Source organism: Apiospora kogelbergensis, assembly GCF_038363985.1.
Source record: "Apiospora kogelbergensis strain CBS 113332 chromosome Unknown utg000008l_segment0_segment0, whole genome shotgun sequence".
Classification (NCBI taxonomy): domain Eukaryota; kingdom Fungi; phylum Ascomycota; class Sordariomycetes; order Amphisphaeriales; family Apiosporaceae; genus Apiospora; species Apiospora kogelbergensis.
This window is the reverse complement of record NW_027117425.1, coordinates 1,283,629-1,307,486: the sequence shown is the minus strand read 5'-3', so window position 1 is coordinate 1,307,486 and position 23,858 is coordinate 1,283,629. Positions and strand designations below refer to the sequence as shown.

At 54.1% G+C, this 23,858-nt stretch overlaps 9 protein-coding genes across 9 annotated transcripts; 5 read left to right on the top strand and 4 right to left on the bottom strand.

Annotated features, from left to right (window-relative positions):
• Nucleotides 1-207: 207 nt before the first annotated feature.
• Nucleotides 208-2,124, top strand: PG998_012393 (uncharacterized protein; the record flags this gene model as incomplete). The annotated part of the gene is made up of 4 exons (XM_066879209.1): nt 208-466; nt 529-811; nt 878-1,010; nt 1,069-2,124. The coding sequence occupies 4 exons, from the start codon at nt 208-210 to the stop codon at nt 2,122-2,124; spliced, it is 1,731 nt and encodes a 576-aa protein (XP_066725593.1).
• A 146-nt stretch (nt 2,125-2,270) lies between these two features.
• On the bottom strand, nt 2,271-3,376 carry PG998_012392 (alpha/beta-hydrolase; the record flags this gene model as incomplete). The annotated part of the gene is made up of 2 exons (XM_066879208.1): nt 2,271-3,143; nt 3,203-3,376. 2 exons carry the CDS (start codon nt 3,374-3,376, stop codon nt 2,271-2,273), a joined length of 1,047 nt encoding a protein of 348 aa, XP_066725592.1.
• Nucleotides 3,377-4,203: 827 nt separating this feature from the next.
• PG998_012391 (ATP-dependent RNA helicase) lies at nt 4,204-5,835 on the top strand (the record flags this gene model as incomplete). The annotated part of the gene is made up of 1 exon (XM_066879207.1): nt 4,204-5,835. The coding sequence occupies one exon, from the start codon at nt 4,204-4,206 to the stop codon at nt 5,833-5,835; it is 1,632 nt and encodes a 543-aa protein (XP_066725591.1).
• Nucleotides 5,836-6,142: 307 nt separating this feature from the next.
• On the top strand, nt 6,143-7,213 carry PG998_012390 (uncharacterized protein; the record flags this gene model as incomplete). Its single annotated transcript, XM_066879206.1, has 1 exon — nt 6,143-7,213. One exon carries the CDS (start codon nt 6,143-6,145, stop codon nt 7,211-7,213), a length of 1,071 nt encoding a protein of 356 aa, XP_066725590.1.
• Nucleotides 7,214-8,246: 1,033 nt separating this feature from the next.
• PG998_012389 (uncharacterized protein) lies at nt 8,247-9,591 on the bottom strand (the record flags this gene model as incomplete). Its single annotated transcript, XM_066879205.1, has 2 exons — nt 8,247-9,506; nt 9,568-9,591. The coding sequence occupies 2 exons, from the start codon at nt 9,589-9,591 to the stop codon at nt 8,247-8,249; spliced, it is 1,284 nt and encodes a 427-aa protein (XP_066725589.1).
• Nucleotides 9,592-10,140: 549 nt separating this feature from the next.
• PG998_012388 (MRC1-like domain-containing protein) lies at nt 10,141-14,522 on the bottom strand (the record flags this gene model as incomplete). Its single annotated transcript, XM_066879204.1, has 2 exons — nt 10,141-11,278; nt 11,356-14,522. 2 exons carry the CDS (start codon nt 14,520-14,522, stop codon nt 10,141-10,143), a joined length of 4,305 nt encoding a protein of 1,434 aa, XP_066725588.1.
• Nucleotides 14,523-15,461: 939 nt separating this feature from the next.
• On the bottom strand, nt 15,462-16,998 carry PG998_012387 (uncharacterized protein; the record flags this gene model as incomplete). Its single annotated transcript, XM_066879203.1, has 4 exons — nt 15,462-16,195; nt 16,251-16,362; nt 16,421-16,710; nt 16,773-16,998. The coding sequence occupies 4 exons, from the start codon at nt 16,996-16,998 to the stop codon at nt 15,462-15,464; spliced, it is 1,362 nt and encodes a 453-aa protein (XP_066725587.1).
• Nucleotides 16,999-18,372: 1,374 nt separating this feature from the next.
• PG998_012386 (uncharacterized protein) lies at nt 18,373-21,262 on the top strand (the record flags this gene model as incomplete). Its single annotated transcript, XM_066879202.1, has 3 exons — nt 18,373-18,530; nt 18,647-19,610; nt 19,649-21,262. 3 exons carry the CDS (start codon nt 18,373-18,375, stop codon nt 21,260-21,262), a joined length of 2,736 nt encoding a protein of 911 aa, XP_066725586.1.
• A 597-nt stretch (nt 21,263-21,859) lies between these two features.
• Nucleotides 21,860-22,879, top strand: PG998_012385 (uncharacterized protein; the record flags this gene model as incomplete). The annotated part of the gene is made up of 3 exons (XM_066879201.1): nt 21,860-21,956; nt 22,037-22,104; nt 22,283-22,879. 3 exons carry the CDS (start codon nt 21,860-21,862, stop codon nt 22,877-22,879), a joined length of 762 nt encoding a protein of 253 aa, XP_066725585.1.
• Between the last annotated feature and the right edge of the window lie 979 nt (nt 22,880-23,858).

The window sequence follows — 23,858 nt, the reverse complement described above, 5'->3', positions numbered from 1 at the left end:
GAACAAGCTCAACGGCCCGAATGCTATCTGTGTTTCTTTATAGATGGCATATTTGCCACCCTTACACGAGAGCTATCGCGGTGGCATATGTCAGTCTACGATTGATTGCTTCTTCGTCATCTTTTGACGGTCTATGTCTTTTAATTGTTCACTAGTTTTTGATAATCTACTCACCCATATGTTCCAAATATGAGCAAAATGAGCAACATGCGTGTTTCGATTCCGAGCTCTCGTTATTTCTTTGAGAAGTCACCAGGCGTGTTCATCTCACGGGCGAATCTGATTGCGCAAACGCCCGAGGAGGAGCTCGAAGCCGACAAGATCCTGCAGCTGGTTTCAGGAGACAGTAGGGAGTATGGGGTGTACTACGATCCATCGAGCGAGGCCAATCTGTCTCGGGGGAAAATTGCGGCGTGGCAATGGGTGTTTGTCCACTTGAGCTGCTTCGTCTCGGCTTTGCTCGCTGGTTTGTGTCCCACGATGCCCAGTTAGCTGTCTGGCACAGGAAAGCTGATTTGAGATCACCAGGATATGATGCCAGTTGTCTCGCTGTGGCCCAGATCTTCGTCTTTGATACCTTCCCTAATGTCCAGCTGCTCTTCTGCGTCACTGCTGCGTCAAGCTTGGGATGTTGTTGTTCAGTGGCTTTGTTGCGGCACATTATGGATATGGTAGATCTGCGAAAGTTTAGACTCTCTGCCGCTTCCCTCTTCCTTGCCGGATCATTGATAGCAGGGACGGCAACAAAGGTAGAGGTTCTCATTGTTGGACGTATACTGGCTGGAATCGCTGTCGGCGCACTGCAGATAAGGTAAGCTGACCCGCAGTATGTTGATACTGATATCTCAGTGTTGAAGCACCCGTTGACGTATCATAGCCTAATGACATACAACACTTTGCTCGCTACACCAAAGGAACTTTCATGGCTGAACATAATCTCGAGTGTCGGTTATGCCATCGGGATTGCTCTTGGTGCATCTATCGTCGTGGTATTTCCGTCGTGGCGCTGGGTAAGTAATCTCCCTGGTGAATATATTAAAGGGCTGCACACTGATGCTTCCACATTAGGTCTTTTTTCTGGGCAGTATCGTGGCTGCCATCGTGGCAGTTCTTGCTGCACTATCATACCCTTCGGTAACTGTCCAGCCAGAGGACAAAATGTTGAGGGCCATATGCGATATCGACTGGGTCGGTGTCATCACACAGTCTCTGTTATTTGTTATGTTCGATGCTGCATTCCTCCTGTCAGGTTCCAGGTGGACTTGGGACTCTGTACAGGCAATTTCTATTTGGGCTGCCATTGCCGTTTTGTTCGCCTTCAGCTTTGCCCAGCAAGGGTATGGTTTTTGGATTCCTGGAGACAGGGTTCTCCCCCTTGGTGTGCTCCAGAACCGAATCGGCCTCGGCAGCCTGTTCGTCATTGCTGCCACGGCGGGCAGTGTAGCTGTCCTGCTGTATATCATACCTTTGTTCTACGCATTTTCTCGAGGAGAGGAAGCTAGGCAGATCGTTATCCATTTGCTCCCAGCGCTTGCTTGTTTTGCGATCGCGTCCATGTTGACTAAGTCGACGCTACGAATTGTTCGAAGGCCTGCAATTCTTTACATTTGCGGAGGAATCTGTGTCAGTGCTGGATCGGGAGCAATGATGTGGGTTACGGCACATACCTCTTCCAGCATCACTATCGGCCTTTCGTGTCTGCTTGGCTCCTCTTTGGGGCTAATGTCAACACTCTCCATGCCCATCTTGGAGACAAACCTTCCACCGCACTTGCGCAACGGGGTCTCCGTGTGCCTCGTCACGGTCCCGCATACCTTCACCACATTACCTCTCGCGCTCGCTGGTTGCATATATCTGAACCGGGGATACCATAACCTACGGGAGGCTGCTGGAGATATACAAGTGCCCGTTGCTGAAGTTTATCAAGCACTGGCAGGGCTGAAGTCGCCCTCATTTAGCAATGGGCTGCCCGAAATCCCGACTTCAGTGCTAGAAGCGTCATCAGCTTCAATAATGGATGTCTTTGCTATTGGAATAGCGGCCGGAGTCACCATGATAGCTGCTGCTTTTATTGATGGCTTTCGTCCGTGGCCTTTTTATACGGCGACTCAAGAAAACAACTAGGAACTATGCCTAGGAAAATCAGTCAGCCGCTTAGTACTGCAGAGAGAAAATGGCGCGGCCCAGGAAGGGTAAAACATACCTCAACTACTATAATAATTAAAGATAGCTAGCCCTTCTCGTTCCGTTCTATCAGTCCCGGCTGCATATCAGATAGTTGACACGATCCACTTCTCAATCTCAGCCGCCACCGCATCACTGTTCATTTCCAGGAACATCATGTGACCGTTTCCCAGTATGCCTTTATCCTCAAGTTTAAGATGCTCCGTTAACACGCCTGCCTGCTTAAGAAATTCGACCGTACCCCAGTCGTATTGTGCATGGTATGACGCTTGTGTGGTTACAAGAAGGACAGGAATATCGACTAGATTTATTAATTTTCGAGGTTGCGGTGTCTTAGCTTGCAGGACACAATCCATCAAGTCGGGAGCATCGGGTTTAACAACAGTTTTCACCAGATCATCCTCAGGATTGTTCACTGGAGGCTCATATGTGATGGGCGCATGAGTGATTCCATATGGAGTTCCAGGTCGCTTGACAATGGTCGCTTTGGAGAATGGTGGTCCAACTGGCTCTAAGTTCACGATCGCCCTCACAAGACTTGGCCGTACATCTGCTGTCAGATAGGGGATTGCGCCTCCTTGCGAGTGGCCCATCATCACGACGGGCCTACCGATGCGATCCAGCAACGCCACACAAGCAGCTTGCGACGCTAGCTCTTGTTTAACAGCGTCGCCCAACATCTGGCTGGCCGAGGCGTAGAATACGTCAAAGATGGAATCGCCCATGACTCCGGATCCTGGCCATTGGGTGTGGAGCTTCGCTTGCGGCCAAATACCATAACGCTCGGAAGCCGTGAACATCTTCTGCACTTGTTCTGCCCCGAAGGCGACCACTGTGCCATTGCTTGGATCCCACGGACTCCTGCCTCTGAAAGGAACATCGACAAGGTAGACCTCGTAACCTCGTGCCAGGAAGAATGAGGACCAGCCGGGGTTACCATCGGGCTTCGTGAGCCAATCCTTTTACATATTAATCTCGCCTTTCTCTACATGTTGAGGTATTGGTTTAAAAAACTCACAGTTCCCGTTCTGGCACCGCCATGGATGAAGAGGATAGGAAATGGTCGCATTTCAATGACCGAGCTAGGGGTCAGATGCTCGACGTACATCTGCCCTTGCAGTGTATATGTGCCCTTGTCATCTTCGACATATTGTCCCCCTGCATAGAAAACCTCACGTGTGTGTGTGGTCATATCAATACTTAGCAGCTATCGCATTCCATGGAAGGAGAAGTCCGGCTGGCCGTCAGTTGCCGCCAAACAGATACTCTCCTACGTGTACAAAAGTGGAGATGAGATGTCGCTGTCTGTTGCTTGGATGCACCTTCTTCCTGCTGTATTCAGAATAAGGCGGGCACACTGATCTGAACTACGGGTAGAGTATTGTATCTTGTTTTGCCTTTACGGAGTACTACCGACAATAGGGCAATCGTGTCCATCGATCTTGGCCCGAAGATGGATAACCAACACATAATCAATCTTCTTCCTCAGTTTGCGCTTTCTGAATGTCAGGCTGCATCCACTAAAGGTTCTGGAAAAGGTGGCGTCCAGGGGCGAAACGGTACCTGTTTAAAACTCGGTTTAGAGGCGGGGCCCATTGCAGCCTAGCGTCTAGGGGACCTGAAGAATAGCTAATCTTATCGGTCGCCCCGACTAAGGCTCATACATATTTATCCTGCCATTCTTTCTGCCAACAGAGACTGCAAGCAGAAAAGTAGCTTCTACCAACAACAACTTCCCATTCCGTCAATCTCATTTCTCGTTGCCACTTTTCCCGAGTGGACAGAAAACCTCCCTTTATGCTTGCTAGACGATTCCTTACCCGGCCATCACTATCAGTGCTCTCAGCGCCGGCATTGCAAGCAACCCTTTTCACAATCCCTATGATGGAGAACTCACGGGGCAACGGTGGTCGCCCTCGCGGCGCTCGGAGAGGAAGAGGCGGCGGCGGTGGCTCTTTCCCTCGGCAGCAGAACAGAGCAAACCACAGCACAGCAGGCACACCAGTAGCAGCGCCTAAGATGGCCCCCAGAGTGGCCACGCCGCCTCTGACGGAGCCTGTACCGCTTGATACGCCTCGGTTCGCTGACCTGGCCAATGAAAACCTCCTCGACCCTGTCGTGCTTAAGACCATCATTGAGGACATGAAGTTTGACCACATGACGCCCGTTCAGGCCGCCACCATCCATCAGCTCCTCAAGGAGCGTGATACGGATGTGCTTGCGCAGGCCAAGACGGGTACAGGAAAGACAGTAGCTTTCTTACTGCCCGCTATCCAGAGCATGTTGAACAGAAAGAAGCAGCCCGGTCAATTTGTGTCGCTGCTGGTCATTTCACCCACCAGAGAGCTTGCGCTGCAAATCGCCAACGAAGCACAGAAGATCCTTGGACGCAGGCCCGAGTACTCGGTGTGCACCGCCATCGGTGGCACCAACCAGAACAGCGAGGAGAGGAAGATACTCAAGGGTTGCGATATTCTGATTGGTACCCCTGGTCGTCTCCTGGACCACTTCACCAACAATGAGCGAAACTCGCATGCTATCCAAGCCAAGCTGCAGAGGGTCGACACCCTTGTCCTGGACGAGGCAGATAGGCTTCTCGACATGGGTTTCCTTCCTTCCCTGAAAAACATTATTTCCATTCTCCCTCCGCGAGAACGCTCGGAGAGACAGAGCATGCTTTTCTCTGCTACGGTACCCGAGTATGTCGACAAGGTTGCGCATTTTGCCCTCAACAAGGGCTACAAGTACATCTCTACCATCACCGAAGGTGAACTCAGCACACACGAGCGAGTCCCCCAGAGCCTTGTTGTCGTCCCAACCTTCTCAGACATGGCTGCAGCTCTGGTTGGCTCCTTGCGCCAAGAGATGGCACACATTGGCCCCGAGTCGTTCAAGGCCATTGTGTTCGCTCCCACGGCCGCCCTCGTGGACTTCTACGCTGAGGTGCTCAAGTCGATCCCGGGTCTTCCGACTCCTATGGCCCTGCATTCTCGCGCCACGCAGAGCAAGCGAACCAAGACGACCGACGAATTCCGTAAGGCCAAGAGTGGCCTCCTGGTTGCTACGGACGTTATCGCTCGTGGCATGGATTTCCCTGCTGTAACCAACGTGTTCCAAGCTGGTATCCCAGCAGACAAGGAGTCCTACGTCCATCGTCTGGGCCGTACCGCCCGCGCTGGAGCCGAGGGCAGAGGTACCTTCCTCGTCACATCTGCGGAATCATTCTTCCCCAAGTACACACTGAAGGATATCGAGTTCGTAGAGTCAACACCCAACCTCGAGGCGCGCTCCGATGTTTCACGCATTGCGCAAAATCTGGAGCCTGAACTCCAGACCAAGGCGTACCAGGCTTGGTTAGGCTTCTACAAGACGTCCATGAAGGCGCTGCGCTGGGATGCTGAGACGCTGGTCGCGGAAGCCAACAAGCTCGCCCTGGATGGATTCGGCGCGGCGGAAGTGCCTACTCTGTACAAGAGCACGGTGGGCAAGATGGGTCTCCGCGGCACGAGGGGACTCGTAGTCGGACCGGACCCCATGAAGGCTCCTCGTGGCGGTGGCCGCGGAGGAGGCGGAGGTGGCCGCCCCGCTGGAAACGGCGGCGGTGACTACGGCGGCGGAGAGTCAGGAGGCGGCAAGCGTCAGCGAAGGTAGCTGATACGGCTGACCTCGGCCTTTTCTCCATGTGACGAATGTGTATCTCTAATGAAGCGATGCTTGGTTGGAGGCGTTACGGGCTATTGTAATAGACGGGTCTAGAGCGTGGGCGATGACAGGCATAACGAATTTGCCTCCGATACCTTTACTAAGACGAAGCGATGCCATAGATATAGAGACAATGATTTAATCTGTTAACCACCTGGACTTTTCACAATGACTGGCCTCTCTTGATAGGATAGTTTGGGGAGCGGCGATGAGCCGAGAAGTACCCAAGTACCTTACCTTTACCCAGCCCCACATAATGTGGCGTCTCATAACCAATACCAGCAACGGACGCTCTCATCCCACTGTTGGCCTCCTCGGTCAACTGTCCATATACATCACGAAGCTCGTCGCTGTGAAGAGGCATATATATCGCTATGCCGAGGAGACGGCGCTTCCCATTCGGAGCAAGCAGCACGCCTCACATTCCAACGCAGCCAGGCACCGCACCGGCAAGCCCGGCAACAAGCAACAGAAGAAGAAACAGTTTCGGCGCAAGGGCGTCTTCCCCTTCTTCGACCTGCCCTACGAGTTGAGGCATGAGATCTTCAAGCTCGCAATATTGCACGATACCGTCAGTTCCAGTTCCATTTCCGGCCCCAACCCTTCGCCGACTCCCAAATCATACCAGCAGGCCCTTAATCTGTTCCTCACCTGCCGCTGGTTATACGAGGAGGCCGCCGCCATCTTCTACCATGAAGTTGTGCTAGACACCCGAGCATCCTCGTCTTCGGACAACGAGGCCCCGACCCCCTTTCTCGTGCGCTCCCTGACGCCCCGTTCCTACGTCCGGTCCCTCCGCATCCGCTTCTACATCAAGGAGCACCACCTGGGCCTGTTCCACGGCGTGTACGGGCCCATCCTGCGCGACATGGCGCAGCGTGGGCGGCTGGAGCACCTGGTCCTCGAGATCGGGTACGCCTTCCCCTCGCCCGGCTTCTGGGGCGGCGTGGGCCGCAGCGACGACGAGGGCGCGGACCCGTTCCACGACGACGTGCGTCTTGTGGCCGGGAAGCAGTGGAAGAGCAAGAAGAACCGCGAGCTGTACGCGCCTCTGTTCGTCACGCAACCGCCCTTTCAGGGGTTCCTCAGAATGCTTCACGGGTTCTCGTTGTCGCTTCCGACGATGAAGATTACCGTCTACCTCGAGGCCGCTGACCATCCCCCGTTTTGGTGCACTTTCCACCGCGCGCACCCCTCGGGACAGGCGTGCGGGGGCAGCTGGCCGGGGGGCGGGAATTTGCAGCTATTGCAGATCGGTTGGAGGGACCTGGTTAAGACCTTTGCCGGCGCACAAGCCCCTCCTGGTCCATGGGATGACACATCTTGATTTGAATCATCTATACGTAATATCTATCAATAATGGATGTGGAGATTCCGTCCTGGGACCCTTCAACGCAGCCTGTAGGCAGTCTATCGGGTCACGGTTTTATTCAAAAGGCAGAGCCTGAATCCAGCCCGGCCGAATTATCCATACACTTCTATATACGGTGTAGATTGCCCGGTAAGTACGTTGATCCAACAATGATAACTTCACTAGACTGACACCTCCTCATTAGCTATTCTTTCAAACGGCAAAAATCCCATACATCTCCCAACCACGATTATAAAAAGTCATACAAAATGATGCTCCTTCTGCGCCCCGCTTGAGGCCTCGTCCAGTAGCGACTAGGCCAAATCCCGTAATAGAAAACCTCCTTCCGCAGAGCTCCTCAGTAACGAGAGGGAGTAGCAGCAGTTGGAGGAAGGGAATGGGCCAATAATTCATTCAGAACAGAAGACCTCTCATATCGACCCCGCTCATGGTACGCTGATGCAGGATACCATATCTATGTCAAGCCGAAACATCAAGCCAGAAGCTGTTGGTTTTTCTATAGTGTTTCTTTGCTTGGCAGAGCCAAATCAGCACGACCGACGACGGCGAGCTCCAGGGCTTCGTGGTAGTGAGAGCGGGCGAGCCGCGCGTTACTGCTCAGAATATCCTGACAGCTGTTGTAGACGGGCCATCATCTCGGCGTGGAGGAGCTCCTCCATGATGGTGTCGATGGAAGAGATCAAGAACGAAAGTGGCGGGTTTGTGTAAACTGAGGCCGTAGCTCTAGGTCGGCATTTTAGGGTTCTCTTGGCGACTTGAGTTCCCTCGGGTATTGGCATTTGGTGCTGCGTTAATCCCGAATTCTAGATATCTCTTTTCGTCGAACAAAGAGCTTGGCCTTCGGTGCCTGTTGGGACAGTACCCAGGGATTCCTCTGCAATTAGCGCGACCTCGCTTGGGAAGATGTAGAATATGATCGTGGGCAGAACTATCCAAGTGACCCAGGTTCTTTGTTTCCCAAGGCATCGCTTGCTGTAGGATGCTGTACTCATGACGGCTTGGAAAGAACCACCCAGTCACAAGCAACAACCCACATACCCTCGCTGCCCAGATCCACTTCCCAGACAGGTCTCGCGATCCCGATCCGGCAGCCCACGGCGACCTCACTCTTCTTATCCAGGCCCTGCAACCGGCCTTCGCCCGCTAGAATTACCCGGGAGCTCACGTCGCCATTCTTGGAAATGAACAGATCAACATTGCTGCTACCGCTGCCGCTGCCAAACTGTTTCTCGTCTTCTTGCCTCTGCCTTTGTTGCGAGCCGCGGACCAGCGTCATGTTGCCGGAACCCGTCCGCACCTCCTCAACAAGCAGCCGCGCCGCCCAGTCACCGTCCCGCTTGGTCCCGGTCGCGGTCTCAATGTTCATCAGCCAGTCGCGCAGTTCGGCGGCGAGGCCACCAGGGACGTGTTTGTCTCCCTTGCGTCGGGGCGAGAACACGTCGGGGAGCGGTTCGCGGAGGCCGGGCTCGGGCATCTCGGGCGCCTTGAACCGGGGCACTGGCTGGAATTTGGGCTGTTGCTGCTGCTGTTTCTGAGCGAACGCGGTGTTTCTTTTGTGATTAGGCGGAGAGGCGGATGACGCGTCGTGACTTTCGTCGTGGCTCATCATTTCATCGTCTTCTTCTTCTGCATCCTCGTCGTCTAAGTTCTCATTAAAGGGGCTTTCTTCTGATACACCGCGTAATCCGAACTCTGCCAAGACGTCTTGCGAGGAAGATGCAGGCACAATCGGCTCCATATCTGCGTCAGATGAGACGGACAAACGACGTCTCTTTGCAGATGGCCCATGGTCATCTTGGGCTTCGTGGACCAGCTCTTCTTCTTCATAGTAAGTAACCGTAGCAGCAGCAGCATCATCATCGCCATAACCATCGTCGTGCTGATGGTTACTGCTTGGAACTAACACGGAAAATGACGACGGCGGCTCCGAGTCGACTTCAATAGAGTCATGAGGATTACGGCGGCCGCCTCCATAAGAGGGTCGCGGTGGCTCGAGCGGTGAGCTGTCGATGATGTCATGGATGTTATCGTCAATGCTGCGCTGCTGCTTCTGCCTCTGCACAGCAAACGTGGATGAGGGCGGCGGCCCCGGTGTTGTAGAGGACGATGCTGCACGGCGCGGCGTCGAGTGGAGTGAGAAGCGCGGCGTCGCATGGAACTGCTGGGAGCCGGCGGCCAGCGGTTTGGGGGTGCCGCTCTGCTGCGTTCCTGTCCTCTTGGGGACGAGGAATCTATGGGGCGTTGGCGTCTGTCGTCGCAGTTTAGTAACTCTAACTTATAAGTGTGCATGCGGGAGAGTCAAAACGCACCAAGGGGGGAGGAGGCGGCGCCATTGTATCATTCAATAGGGTCGTTCTCGTCCCGTATGCGTGACCAACTTCGTCGCCAATCAGGGCGCAGTGGCAGCCGTGATAATGCCATCTACTTATATGTATGCGAGTTTATCACCAAGAAGAGTTTATACCCAGGTTACGCCCCAACGCGATGGCGACGAAGAGGGTGCGACATGAGTGAGTATGGGATGCAAGTCGGAGGAATTGTGGCGGACTCGGGTGCATTTGGCGTGCAGCCACCCAACGTCGCTCCCTACTTAATTAACGTCGCTGCCCCCACTCCACTTCGTCTCCCTATTCACTGATTCGTATTTTACAAGCGTGTGAATTACTCTCTTCATTGTAGTTCTTAGCTCAACATCAGACCAAATGTGACGCGCATCGTTCCCCTTCGTACAGAATGCCTTAGGAAGTATACCCCAGAAGAAGATTCCCTATCGTCTACCCAACGCCATGCCAGAAGCCAGGTACCCGGCCAAACCAAACTCCCACCAGCCTTTCCATGAAGACATCATGTCACTCATCAAATACAAACCAATACATCCGTCCTTACTCAAAGGAACCACCCCCGAACAAACCGCCAACGACCTTGCTCCGGTCCCCAACCCCCTTCCACTTCTTCTTCTCCCGGCGCATCTCGCTCTCGCGCACCTTTTCCCTCCGCTCATTCTCACGCGCGAAGAAGTTGATACCACTGCGCTTCCCAGCGTTCTTCTTGAGCTTTCCATCCTCGCCACCCGCGCCGCCAGCGCCACTGCCGGCGCTTCCTCCTAGCATCGAGGAGCCCACACCGCCAGCCGTGGTAACACCGGTATTCGACATGTTGGACGACTGTGAGATGAGCGAGTTGTTAGTCGTCGCCTTGCGCAGCAGGGCCGGCACCTTGAACGTCCCGGACCCGGCTGAGTTGGTCGGCGCCGCAAAGGCTTGACGGGACGTGCTCAGGCCCGACGAGCCTGCGCGCTTGAGCGAGATGCGGTCGACTACTGCGCGAGAAGCTCGATGGTTCTCCTTTTCGCTTGACGTAGACCCAGCAGCCGCAGCTTCGTCGTCGGAGCCCTCGCCTTCGAGAGGATCCGTGGCTGGGATGATGACATCGCCATCGTCTAACAGACTTGACAGGGACCGTCGGACATCAGTGATAGACGCCGGCACGCGAGTGTTCGTGCCCTGCGCCTTCCGCAGAGCAGGAGGTAGGCGAGCGGTGTGATCGGGGTCCAGTCGGTTGCGTTTACGGCCAAGATTTGCGTTCGAACCCTGTTGTGCCTGAAGAGCGACGCCACCATCAGATGTTGTCGGCTGGCTATCTGGAATCCTATCCTCTTGAGGCTCCTCTCGTTGCCCCTGGCCCTGGCTCTGCGAGTCATCCTCATCTTGCTCATCGATAGCGTCGGGACCAAAGTCCAGCTCATCGTCACTGCCCCTGTCCTCAATGCTCTTGAGGAAAGCGGCGTTCCGCGGGTTCTCAGCAATCTTGCCAATACGCTCATCTGCAAACAGCGCCTTCTGCATCTTTTGGAATTGGCGTCGCTTCATGCGCTTACGGGCTTCGCCGCCGTCATCACTGTCCGAGAGATCGAAGGCACCGTTGTCACCTCCGTGGCGGCGGCGCTTTCGAAGCATACCCGTCGTGATGTCGTGGAAGAGCTTATCAACTTGAGCCGCACCTTCTTGTAGTTCCCGTTCACTAGAGAAACCAAACGTTAGCTGCGTCGTCCTTATGGAAATGACCAAGGCCAATTGAATCAGGTTCAGTAGACTTACTTAAACAGGGCCGCCAGTTTGTGCTCGTTGAGGTCGTTACCCTCAGCATCGTCGATCATTTGTTTGCGCAACTCCATCTCGGCTTCTTCGTCACTTTCATCCTCACCATCGGCTCCACCAAGTCCGGCGTATTCATCCTCGGACTCGTCGGCTTGTTCCTCAACCATCCCTCTGGCCTCGCTCTTCTTCGCATCGAACTTGGCTTGGAGGCGCTGCTTCCGGCGGGCGGCCTTGGCCATGAGCTTGAAGGCAGATGCGGCTTCCTCATCCTTTGTTGACGCTTTCGGGTCGGACGCGGTCTCGGGGAGCGACATGTTGACCAGGGGGCTTCCTGAGGCCTCTGCCGCGGGCAGGCTGGCATCTTCAGGAGCGGCGGCATCACCGCGTCTTCGCAGCTTGCCTTTCTTCCGGATGACGAGGGGAGACTCCATCTGCTCAACGGCCGCCTGTCGAGGTTTCGTAGGAGTGCCGTTCAACACAACCGTATCGACTGTGCCGGCAGGCACTTCAACGAAGCGCGACTTGAGCGGAGAGGCTTCGGCAAACCCATTATCTTGCGTTGGCTGCAACGCATCGGAAGCCTGCGTAGCATCAAATTGCAGCAGGCTGTCAAAGCCGTGGGCTTGAGTTTGCGAGAAGTGGAGCTGCACACCCTGCGTCTCTCGGTTCTGGGTATCGTCCTGGCTGTCAAGCACCAAGTCCTGACCCTGAGATGGTTGCTGCTCGGCGGTAGCAGAGAATTGCGAGTCGGGGAAATTGGCTGTGGATGGCATGAACTCGGGCGAGCTGGTTCCTAGCCCCCCAGCTTGACTGTCATCCATGGTGCCGGCAAATATTTGGGTTAGACCAAGACCAGCGGGGCCAGCCAATGGTACAGGAAGGCCTGGGATGAATGTTTTGGTGGCGGATCTGAGGACGGAAGTAGGGATTTTCGGGGAGCTTGAGGGGTGGCCCGAAGGGGAAGTGAATGTCTTGGTCTTCGGTTTAGGCGTCTTAGCCTCCATGGGTTTCTCTCCCTCTTCCTCATCGTCTGAGAGGACGCGAACGTTCTTCCTCGCACGCCGGGCTCTAGGTTTCGAGGGCGAGCCTTCACTATCATCCTCGTCATCAGATACTTGCTTCCGCGCGCCGTTGGCCTTGGGCGTCACAGCATCTTCAGGCTCTGACCCGCCTTCCTCGTCTTCGGCCGCATCCTCGTCGAAGAAGGGGTTCCCAGGTTTCGCGGTCTCCTCATCCTCGGATCCGGAGAACTCGATTTCGCCCTCTTCGACGGGCTCACCGAGGTCACTTCCTTCATAGCTATCATCATCACTGTCATCCCAGCCGAGAGCATCGTCGCCCTCTCCATTTTCGCGCCGTTCCTTGCGTGCTTGCTTGGCGTCTTCGCGTTCCCTGTCCATGATCTCTTCAGCCTCTTGCCTCGCCCGGGCCACGATGTCTTCAACCTGTTCACGCTGTCGTTCACGCTCCTCCTCCGTCTGCACCACAATGCCCTTCGCCTTCAGAGTTTCGAGCCTGCGCTCTTTCTCGAGTTTGGCCTGGGCACGGGCACGGGCGTACAGTTGGGCCTGCAGCTCGACAGCGTTCATACCGGCCTTGACGGGCCTGCCCCTACGAGCATTGGGTGGCGGTGATGAGTGGATCTGCGCAAGTTGTTGGATATCATGCAGAGATCGAGAGTCTTGTGTCTTCTTGGCTGGCAGGCGAGCGAATATCGCATCGATTTTGCTCTGCTTGGGGTTGAGAATTTGTATCTCGGGCTCAGAGTCGGAATCAATGGCGACTTTGTTGGCTTGGATAGGGGCTTGGGGAAACTTGACTCGAAACTGACGTTTAGGGGGTGCTGCTTTCTTTTTGGGCGACGGAGCAAGATCTGCAGCCGTAGCCACAGCTTTTCCTTTGTCAAGAGTCTTGGTTTCGGCCACCACCTCATCAAGGCTGGGAAGCTCCCCGTTGCTTGCCTCCGCAAGGGGTTCAGCAGAAAATCCTTCAGTGGAGGTCGCAAGTGTGGCAGGTGCACCTAATACCCTCTTCATGGCACTAGGAGGAGAGCTGGGTGGTGTACCGGCGGTTTCGCCCGCCTCGGCATCAGTCTGAGCGCCCGAAACTGGTGTTGTTGGTCGGCTCGAGCTAGGCAAAACTGTCTGAGGAGCGGGCTCCTCAACAACACCAGCGGGTCGGAAGTTGAACCTCTCAAAGAGCGAATTCTTCGTGATCTTCTTCTTTGTCTTCGCCTCGTGAGCCAGTTGCATGCTGCGGGCCATACGCTGTGTTTCGCGGTTCATCTCCTCAACAGCCTTTTTGCTGGCTTTGCGAGCAGGCCGCCTTGCGGAAGACGACTGTTGCGTGAGCTTGTGGCCACCCTCATCGTCTGTGATGTCAGATACATCGTCCTCCTCAGTATCTTCAGCACCAGTCGGCGTCTGTTCTGCTATGCGCTTGGCTCGTTCGTCGCGCTTCTTCTGCTCCTCGGCCTCCTTCTGCAAACGCTCTTGGCGCTTGCGGGCCACAAGAGCTTGGAAACGGGAGCTCTTAGTGATGTCGGTTGGTAGGTCATCTTCGGAGTCCGAGCCGGCTGTTGTTGTTGCGTCCCTTGTCTTCTTCTGGGGGGAGGGAGAAGGTGTCACGAAAAGACCGGGCGATACTGGCCTATTTGTAGTTGACGCGTCTTCTGGTGTCGGGCTTCTTTGTGGTCGGGCCACGCGACGTCTGCGCGGCACGGCGGAAACCTCATCGTCATCCTCGTCTTCTGAGTGTGGCCGAGAGGTGCTCTGTTTGCTTTGTGTCGTCTTGGATGGTGATTTGGTGGGCGATGCCGTCTTTTGTGTAGTCCCCGCTAGCATACGTGCTGCAACACGTCCTCTTGGCCGTATTATCTCCTCCTCTTCGTCTTCTTCATCTTCGGCCTCGTCGTCGATTTCTTCTTTGTCTTCCTGGGACATGTTTGTCGTGGCTGGTTGCACCACCGGCTTCTGGGCATATTGCAGCTTGGCCTCGTCAAGCTTCTTGAAAAGAGCTTTTGTGTCGATTGGGCCGGTAATTTCTTCGTCTGAGCTCTCATCCAGGGCTGCCAGCTCCTTCTGGAGCTTGGATCTGGGACTCAAGACTGGCGAGCCGGAAGTGACCGCGTCGTCGCCCGCTGGCGAGGGCGAACGTGTCGAAGCCATAGTGTGTGGTTGGCTGTGTAGTGAAATATTGGGGGTATAATGCTCAAACGACTTGTCAAAACATGCAATGTACAACAAAGTAGGTTTAGAAAACCAATGACCAAAAAGACCTATTCAAATGCTTTATGGGTCAAACATGAGTATGTATGCATGTAGAAGAACTGATGTGAGGGAGGAGATGGAAGGGTGGGCTTAAAGAGCTGTGTAAGTACCAAGACGCGTTAATGGGGGCGGGCCCGTGTAAAGTCGCGATTGCTCTTGTCGCGTCTTTTGCCCACTAATTAGAAAAAGACGGGCGGGCGGCCCCCGCGTCACCAATTGGATTCCCCCTAAATCGGTAAGACGGACGGACAGGGGTTGAGGCTCTGCATCCATCATGGAGTATGTTCAGCTGCCTCTAGAAGTATGCATGATCAAAATAATTATAGGGTATCGTTTGGTTAAATTTACATATCTTCGTCTTCGACGCCGTCAATCATATGTTGACATCCACACGCCTCTTGAACGACGTCAAACCCCAAACGTCCTGTCTGTCTTCGCAGCCTGTCTCTCTTTTTCTGCTGCCATCCTAGCTTCGCCAAACGGTATAAACAAACCTGACTTCATATCTGAGGTAGCCCTGAAAGAATCAGACTAGACTGCATACGCCATGTTAATGCCAATGCCAATGCAAAGTATGTATAGATACAACTGGAACTGTTCTGTCCGCCGGTCCGTGAGTAGAAAACGCCTCATACGCCGGATCCATGTAAAAGTAAATAGCAGGGCCATACTGCTCGCCTGCTCGCCCAAGGGCTTTCGCTAATGTCCACGGGGCATGGCCACCTGCCATGGTTTAGAGGCCGTTCATCTAGCAAATAATAAATAATTGTGTGTTGCTGATTGAGGGAGAAGCGTCTTGGAAACCAAGACTTGTCTCCAATGTTCAGCGTGCCCTCGCTATGAGGCAACAGCCAAACAAGAATCCAACACGTTATCCAAAGACTGCAAGTCCATGGATTCTGTGCCTTCCCATCCCCATTGCTCATCAACATCCATGGGCTCAGAATGCAGAACCCCGTTTGTGAGAGGGGCATTATTGGGGTTTGTGGTGGTGACGCCGCCCATATCAATGTCGACGCTTTCCAGGGGCTTATGATCGTCGACCCAGGAGTAGTCGCTCCAGTGCTCGAGCTCGCCTTCGCGGTATCCGTATATGACAGACTTAGTTGCGATTGGGAAGTTGCCCATGCCGCAGTCTCCGATCTCCATGGCAAGACGCAAATCAGCCATCCCCAAGGGCGGTCGATCTCCGGCCGCTTTGGCCTCTATGGGCAACATGCCAGCCTTGTCTCTGGATAGCTCGCCGCGCATGAGTGCCTCTTCTTCTCGCCGTAATTGCCGTTTGTATTTGTGTGTCTGCACCCAACCGGGTCCCGCACCGAACCCTGCGCTGCTCGATTCGCCGGGTCCATTACTCCGTGTCTTGGCCAACACGGAGGCCAATAACTCCTTGATGAAGAATTCGGTGGCGTGAGTAACATAACTTGCCGCGTCTGGAGCGTGGCCGTTCGTCAGGCCAGCTTGGAAGCAGAACGGGAGCATTTTGGATTCTATGCTGCTGACGTCTGGGAACTCGCCCGACTCTACCGCCAATGGTTGTGCGTATCGTTTCCGAATCTCCAGGTCGAGGTCTGTTGGGACATTTAGTCAGGCCGCATAACTTCGCGACGAACCTGATAAACTTACTCATCGTCTTATTGATACCGCCAGCCGCACTTGCTGGGGGCTCGGAAGGTTTGATAGGCTTTCCTCGGTGGTGATCGGAGAACATCTGAGCCATCGACTCGTAGGGATCGAACTACAGCAAAGTTAGTCACGATGTACTTGATAGCACCAGATCACATAATGACACCGACATCGTTGTGTACCAAGTCCTTGATGCGCCGGCGATCACGACTAGGCAACTGCATGACTTCTCCCTTTAACCTCCTCTCGGCGGCATCGCCAGTAACGGGCTTTGCGCCGACCCCAGTGGTTGGCTTGTCGTTCGCAGAAACCCATGGCGCCAAACCTTGATCGGGCATCTCTCTGGTAAGGTTTCCATATATGGCAGCAAGCAGCTGGTTGTGTAGGTGTTCCTTCTCGCCATTCGGTGATATTAGGAAAGGGTCGATGCGTTCCGAGTATTCGGCCTGATTCAACCGACCTAGAAGACGTGTCAGCGTGGTAAACTCACTCGAACAAAAGACGAAAGCAACAAGCACTTACCCAGAATGAACTGGGTGGTTGAATCTTTGTATACAGTCCATTGTTCGGGGCCAATGGCAGCTTTCAGCGCGGTATAAAGCGGCTCTAAGTCGATGCGAGCAGGGATAATCTGGGAGGTCTTGATGACCTTTTGCGCCGAGGGGGTTTGGACGGTTATGGACTTCAAAGTGGGCGTAGTGAGGACCATCGAGGGCCGGCTCAATGCCGCGGGATCGATGTCGGGCATCTTGGGCGGCGGCTCGGTGGTGGTCGATGGTGAGAGATATGGATGCGGTGGTTGGGTGGAGCTTAGGTAATCTCGCGATCGCGCATGCGCAGTCGGTGGGTGGGAAATGTCGAGTAACTGCGCAATCGCGTGCAGCGAGCGCAGGCCAACGCCAAAAAATGCCTTAAAAACCCATTCACCATGTGCCTAGATGGGATGCGATCACATTTCTGGCCTTATTCTGATGGAAATCCCGTGTCGAGCGTTGGGCTTCGATGTCGTTTGGCAAAAACGCTGATGCGATTTTGGTGGTGGAAGATGGTCTGACGTTGTCCGCAACTTTTGGTGCAGTTGCTGGCAGCGGTGGGAAACCCCCCTTGTTGCATCCCACACACTTTGGGGCTGCTAATACCTTAGGCGATGGGGCTTTCTCCGGGGCGCAAAGCGCTGAGCGCTGATGGCAACCAAGCTTGGCTACATACTAATACTAATACGACTCAACATTGTTCATTCGCCTGCAAAGGCAAACATGAAGTCGGTCTTATCATTCCATACAACCAACGTCCTAGGTATAACACTCAGTAGAAGCAATTGGGCCTTTGCAGCTGGTGAATGAAGTGCATTCATCCATGAAATTAATTTTCTATTTAGCGAAAGCTTTGACACCGCTCATGCAGCCATCCATAGCCCAAGGATACGTGCATGCCAAGCTTCAAACCAGTCTTCCGCTATGGGAGCAATGAAGCTCCATCCGTGACCTGAAATACAATGCGCATGGCCGCCTGCTTTGTTTCGTTTCCGAGCAAGAGTGTATCTCCAAACGGGGTCTTGATTGAACTCATAATATGACGATTCAGTGATTCCCCTTGCGATAACGGCAATGGATATTCAAGCGAAACCATATTATCTACTGGGCTGGACTACCTTGCCCAGATGAGCTGTGACCAGATGACTTACACAGGATGGGTAGGGTATGGCGAGGCCTATCTCGACAGCTACTTAGATGAGATAGCAAGGTGGCCTTATGCTTAAGATACATGCAAGTACAATGCATTCACCATCAGTCGAAATCTGTGGCACTGGAAACTCAGATAAATGCTGTCTTGGAATTCGAGGTCGCCAGTGCAATTGATGCATATAAAGAGCCCCGTTTGTAAGGTCTACCCTGATACGCCCATAGACCAGCCCAGGCTCGGTCCGCTTAGGCGAATAACCTAACACGACCCCGCCAAATTGACGCGCCTGCACATCGATCGCGACTGGGGAAGCTTCGATAAAGCTGATAAAGCGCCCAATGTCAACAAGGGGAGTGCCGTAGAGTGCCGATATCGATACGCAGAGCTGCTGGCCGAACTCTTCACACCCCATCAAACCAGAGCCGATCAAGATGCGACCATGGCCTCCCTGTCGTCTTCAGACAAGGACCGGCGCATCAATGTCAGCATCAACCGCTTAATCGCCCAACATATCAACCCAAGTGCCAATTTCACGAACGAGGAGGTGCAAGCCCGCCAGAAATGGTACGCCGAGCAGATCAAGGCCGCATTCGACGAGTAAGAGGACCCCTACTGTGCAGCATTTGCTATCCCCTCTTCCCAGACTGACAACAGCGTCCTACTTTCTAGAAAACCATCGTCAGCTCTTGCGCCCGACATTAATCATGCATCAGACCTTATCAAGCGGAAGCTGGTCCAGACCAACCCTGGCCAGGCGCTGCGCTTTTCCAACCTCTACTCGAGGCTTTTGGCATTGCCGGTCCTGAACCAAAAATGGGGAATACTCTATCTGTTGAACCAGCTCGCCGATTCCCCCCGATCCCCCTAGAGGACGACCCCGATGCGTACGAGGAGTACATAGCAGAGGAGCGCGCAGAGCGGAGGCAGAAGCTCGACAGAGGGGACAGGCATGCCACACCCGATGTGAGCAAACTTGGTGCAAACGTAATACCGCCCAATATAGAAGATGAATTTCAGCCCTCGAGCCTCAGGAATGCCGTGCCAGCCCCGAGACAGCCTCCCCGGGAGGAGCAAATGGCGGATGAGACAGACCCGGAGTCGATGGCCGACTCTTCAGCGGCCGCAGCATCTAGTGCTGGCGACATGAAAAGGCAGATGCTGAGGGAACAGCAACTTCAGAAAGATCCGAGAGAACAGCAGTCTCGGCCCCAAACTCGAGACATCTTCATTAAATCACAGCTGCTATCCAACAACTATACCCCTTCCGATCCCTCAGAACCTACACTACTACGGGATCTCCCATATACTTTGCAAGGTCTCTCTTCGGCAACTTTGCCCTTTGGCAAGAACTATACACTGGATCTGCCGCGCAGCTTGCCTACACCCCTGATTTCTATTCTCAACACCCTGGCAGAGCCGTCCCTCCTCTACCGTACCCTAGAAGACTTTGTCAAGACACCAGACAAGGGTCTCTTGAACCAAAGCCTGCGCGCAGCCATTAGTAATGAGCTTCGTGCGTACTTGACCCTCGTCGCTACCCTGGAAGGCCAAATACGGACGGCTCTCGCCAGTATCGACGACAATGCCCCACGAAACGGCATAGGCAAAGCCGGCGTGACCCTCAAGAGATGCGTGGTGTGGACGCGCGAAGCGACCATGGGCCTCAGGCTCATGAGTGTTATAGCTGAAGAGTCCAAACGCAAAAAGGGGGGCAGCTTATTTCCCTGATCCATGCCTTCTCATCTTCACACGGAGACCCCATTGTGGGTGCTTTTGCTGAGCGCCTGCTGACACCCGTGACGCGGCCATTCTACGACATTCTACGGCACTGGGTTTATGACGGTGAGCTATCAGACCCCTTCCGAGAGTTTTTTGTCCACGAGAATACAGAGGAGGAGATGCCAAAAAACAAAGCCGGCTCTTCGAATGTCTGGGAGGACAAATACCGTGTTGTGAAGGAGATGATACCATCCATCATTACCGAAGAGTTTGCCATGAAGATATTCTTGATCGGCAAATCGCTCAACTTTATTCACCACTCGTGCGGAGATGCAGCATGGGTAGAATCCTACTCCAAAGAGTCTTCTAAGGAGCTGCGCTATGGGGATACGGCAACACTGGAGACGTGGATCGACGACGCCTACAAGACTACGATGCGCCGTCTGTTGCACCTGATGACATCGAAGTTCCACGTATTTGAACATATTGGTGCTCTGAAATCGTATATCCTGTTGGGGCAAGGTGATTTCATCGCGCTGTTGATGGAATCTTTGGCTGCCAATCTGGACCGACCTGCCGGCGCACAGTACAGGCATACGCTGACAGCCCAACTGGAACATGCTATTCGGGGTTCTAATGCGCAATACGACAACCCCGAAGTGCTGCGGCGGCTTGATGCTCGTATGCTGCAGCTCAGCCACGGCGATATTGGTTGGGACTGTTTCACGCTCGAGTATAAGATCGACGCGCCCTGTGACGTTATCGTCTCAGACTGGGGCAACCGGCAATACCTCAAAGTCTTCAACTTCCTATGGCGCATCAAGAGGGTCGAGTTCGCCCTCGGTGCCGTCTGGCGTAAAGTCACTACGGGGTCTCGCGGTGTTCTGCACACCAAGCATACTGTCGTCCAACAAGCCTGGAAAACCACGCAGGGTGTTATGGCCGAGATGGTACATTTTGTGGGCCAGCTGCAATACTATATCCTATTCGAAGTCATCGAGGCCTCGTGGACCGAGCTGCAGGCCAAGCTGAGGCAAGAGGACATAACGCTGGACGATATGATCGAGGCGCACACCAAATACCTCAACTCGATAACGCACAAGGGTCTGCTGGGAGCGCGCCGACGGCGGTTTGCCGGGTCCGAGTCGCAGGAAGACGAGAACTCGTACATGATCCAGCTGGGCGAGCTGCTGCGGACTATGCTGAGTTACTGCGAGTGCGTGGACGGCCTGTACTCGTGGTCCGTGTCGGACTTCATGCAGCGCCAGGAAAGCGACCTGATCTCGACGTCCAACGTCACGCAGCGGCGTCGCGGCGGCGGGAGCCAGGAGGAAGAGATACCCGGCGGGCCGACGTCCGAATTCCCCGTTCTCCAGGAGCGGCTCAAGCACCTGGGCGACCGGTTCCGTAGCAAGCTGCAGCTCCTGCTGGGCGATCTGGCGTACCAGGCCGACGTAGACTTGCGGTTCCTGGGTGTCAGCATGAACTTCAACGACATATACCAACCGGTGCGGCGCAAAGCCAAGGGCACGCCAGCGGCCCCATCCGCCGCGGCTGAGAAAGATCGAGGCGGCAATGGAGGAGGTGTGGAGAAGAGCACAAAGGCTTAGCCTAGCACCACTTACTTTAGACGCTTACTGTATGGATGATACGACCAGGAAAGAGAGATTCCCCCAAAACCGTTCGATGTGCAGCCAATGGGCCCCGACCTATTTTCGATTGTTCCCGGCATTGGTGCTCCAGGCGGAATACCAAGGTTACCAAAGCTGTGGTTCTGGTGGTTTGCCTTGTTTTTCCCGGAAGCGACCGTGAGTTGCGGCCCCACCGAGACGCCGGCCTCACCCGCGCATCGTACCACAATCTCCTGTTCCTGCCAGCTGAACATCAGATGCCCTCGTGAGCCTTTCCGAACTAGAAGCCAGAAGCTGGAAACAAGATGCCAGATGGATACCACCTTCCAAACCCCACGCTCCGATGTGTCACTGAAGCAGCGTTGCATGCTCTTGCTCCCCCATATTCCGGGGTCTCGAATCAGCAGCTACAGACCACACCACTTACATATATATCGCTGCCTCTCAGATCCTATAGTTTCCACGACACGACCTGTGGCTTTGATATAAACCTATAAACCAATACTCTTATTCTTTTCCAGATTGGAAACCTACTTGCACATAAGAGGAAACAAGGGAAGACGCCAATCTTTCGCAATGGCTCCTCAGAAGATCCATGTCAGCCGCGAAGAGCTGTACACGGACATACACGCGCGCGTCAAGTACTTACACAGCTTTCTTGACTTTAACAGCCGTATGTGCCCAACATCCATTGCAATCTCCCTCGCCATCCCTTCAAGAAGCTTTTGACTAACCTACACATTCGTCCTACAGAAGACATAGCTGCGCTGCAATCATGCGCCAAGTACTTCAAACAGCTTATCCCCGCCGTCGTCAACATCGTCTACCAGAAACTCCTGGCCTACGATCTGACAGCACGCGCCCTCTCCACGCGCACCACGACCAGCGCCAGCAACGTCCCCGCCTCGGCCCCCATCACGCCCATGGCCCCCGGCAGCGCCAACAACACCAACACGCCGCAGCAGGAGGAGCAGTTCCTAAATGAAGCCTCCCCCGCAGATCCAGCACCGCAAGCTGTTCTTGCGGGCCTACCTCTACAAGCTCTGCTCGGACCCCAGCGCCCCGGAGCTGTGGGAGTACCTCGACAAGGTCGGCATGATGCACGTCGGGCTCGGGCGTAAGCACCCCCTGCACATTGAGTACATCCACATGGGCGTCTGCCTCGGCTTCATCCAGGACATCCTGACCGACGCCATCATGTCCCACCCCAAGCTGAGCCTGCAGCGCAAGACGGCCTTTGTGCGCGCCATCGGCAAGGTCATCTGGATCCAGAACGACCTCATCGCCAAGTGGCACGTCCGCGACGGCGAGGAGTTCACACACCGCAAGAAGCAGCAGCATCACGGCAACGAGCAAGGCAACGAGGCGGATGACGAGGATGACGACTCGGATACCGTCATCGAGCAGGAGGGCTACTTGCACGGCAAGAAGATTCTGGACGACATCGATGAGATGGGCGAGCCGTCTTCTACGTCTTCCCCTTCGTCGTCGAAAATACCGCGGCCTTCGTCGCATGAAGGCGGCGGCGGCGGCTGTCCGTTCAGCATGGCCCAGGGTATCGAAGGCCTTAAGATCAAGGTCAGCGAGCCGCAATAGAAAGATAGCCAATGTGTATTTGAACAAGTAGCTGGCAGTTAGTTGTCTGCTTTACAACAGATAAATCAGCTGCATGAACTCAAGTGTTTCGTTGTCTCGTCATGTACCATCGCACTTTCATAGCTCCTGTAACACAATAATCCATTTAATCCGCATCATGGCAAACGATGAGTTTTGCGAAAGCCCTGCTTGAATACGGCGGTAAAGAACCAACATGTCACAGGAACATCGTAGGCTTCCATTGGAGCTGGGTACAGCAAAATAAACACGAACAGTAAGGCGTGCAAGTCACTTTGACAAAGCATATGCTTGGAAAAATGTTTGTTCATATCATATCGTCATTCATGCCATACGTTCGTAAAACGTAGTCATAGGCCTAAATAAGCCGTGAGTCTCTCCTCTTGAGTAACTCCTGATGGGAGCTGAGAAAAATAGCCATCCCTAATGAACCGATCCGTAAACCCCTTCCCCTTCCTAAAGTTTGGTTTCCGTCCTAGTCAAATACAAGTATGCCGAGGCAACCGTGCCTGTCTATATCTACATGTCTTTCAATTCCTTGCGCTGTCAAGAAATGATGACCGCCTGAATTATTAACCCCGACTATCTGTTTCTTTACTTCCTTCTCCAAGAAGTTCTGTGCCAGGGCGTAAGACGCCAAGGCGTCCTCCAATAGGTAAGCCACCTTCGTCGCTGATATTTAGTACAGAATCAAGGCTGTATGTATGTAAGCCTGATTGGCCATAGTTGACGGTGGGACAAGTAACGCCACCCAAGAGCTTCATGAGCCCTTTGATATGTAGTGTCGGGTGGCTGAGGGGTGACCTAGGATGCGTATCACCGTCTCAATAGTAGTCACGAACTCGAACAAGCTATTCGGTATGCTCGTCCAAATTCCCGATAACCTGGTGGATAATTCCAAAAGATGAACCCTTGATGAGAAGCAGGATGCTGTTGTAATCCACCAAGGGATCTAGGTATT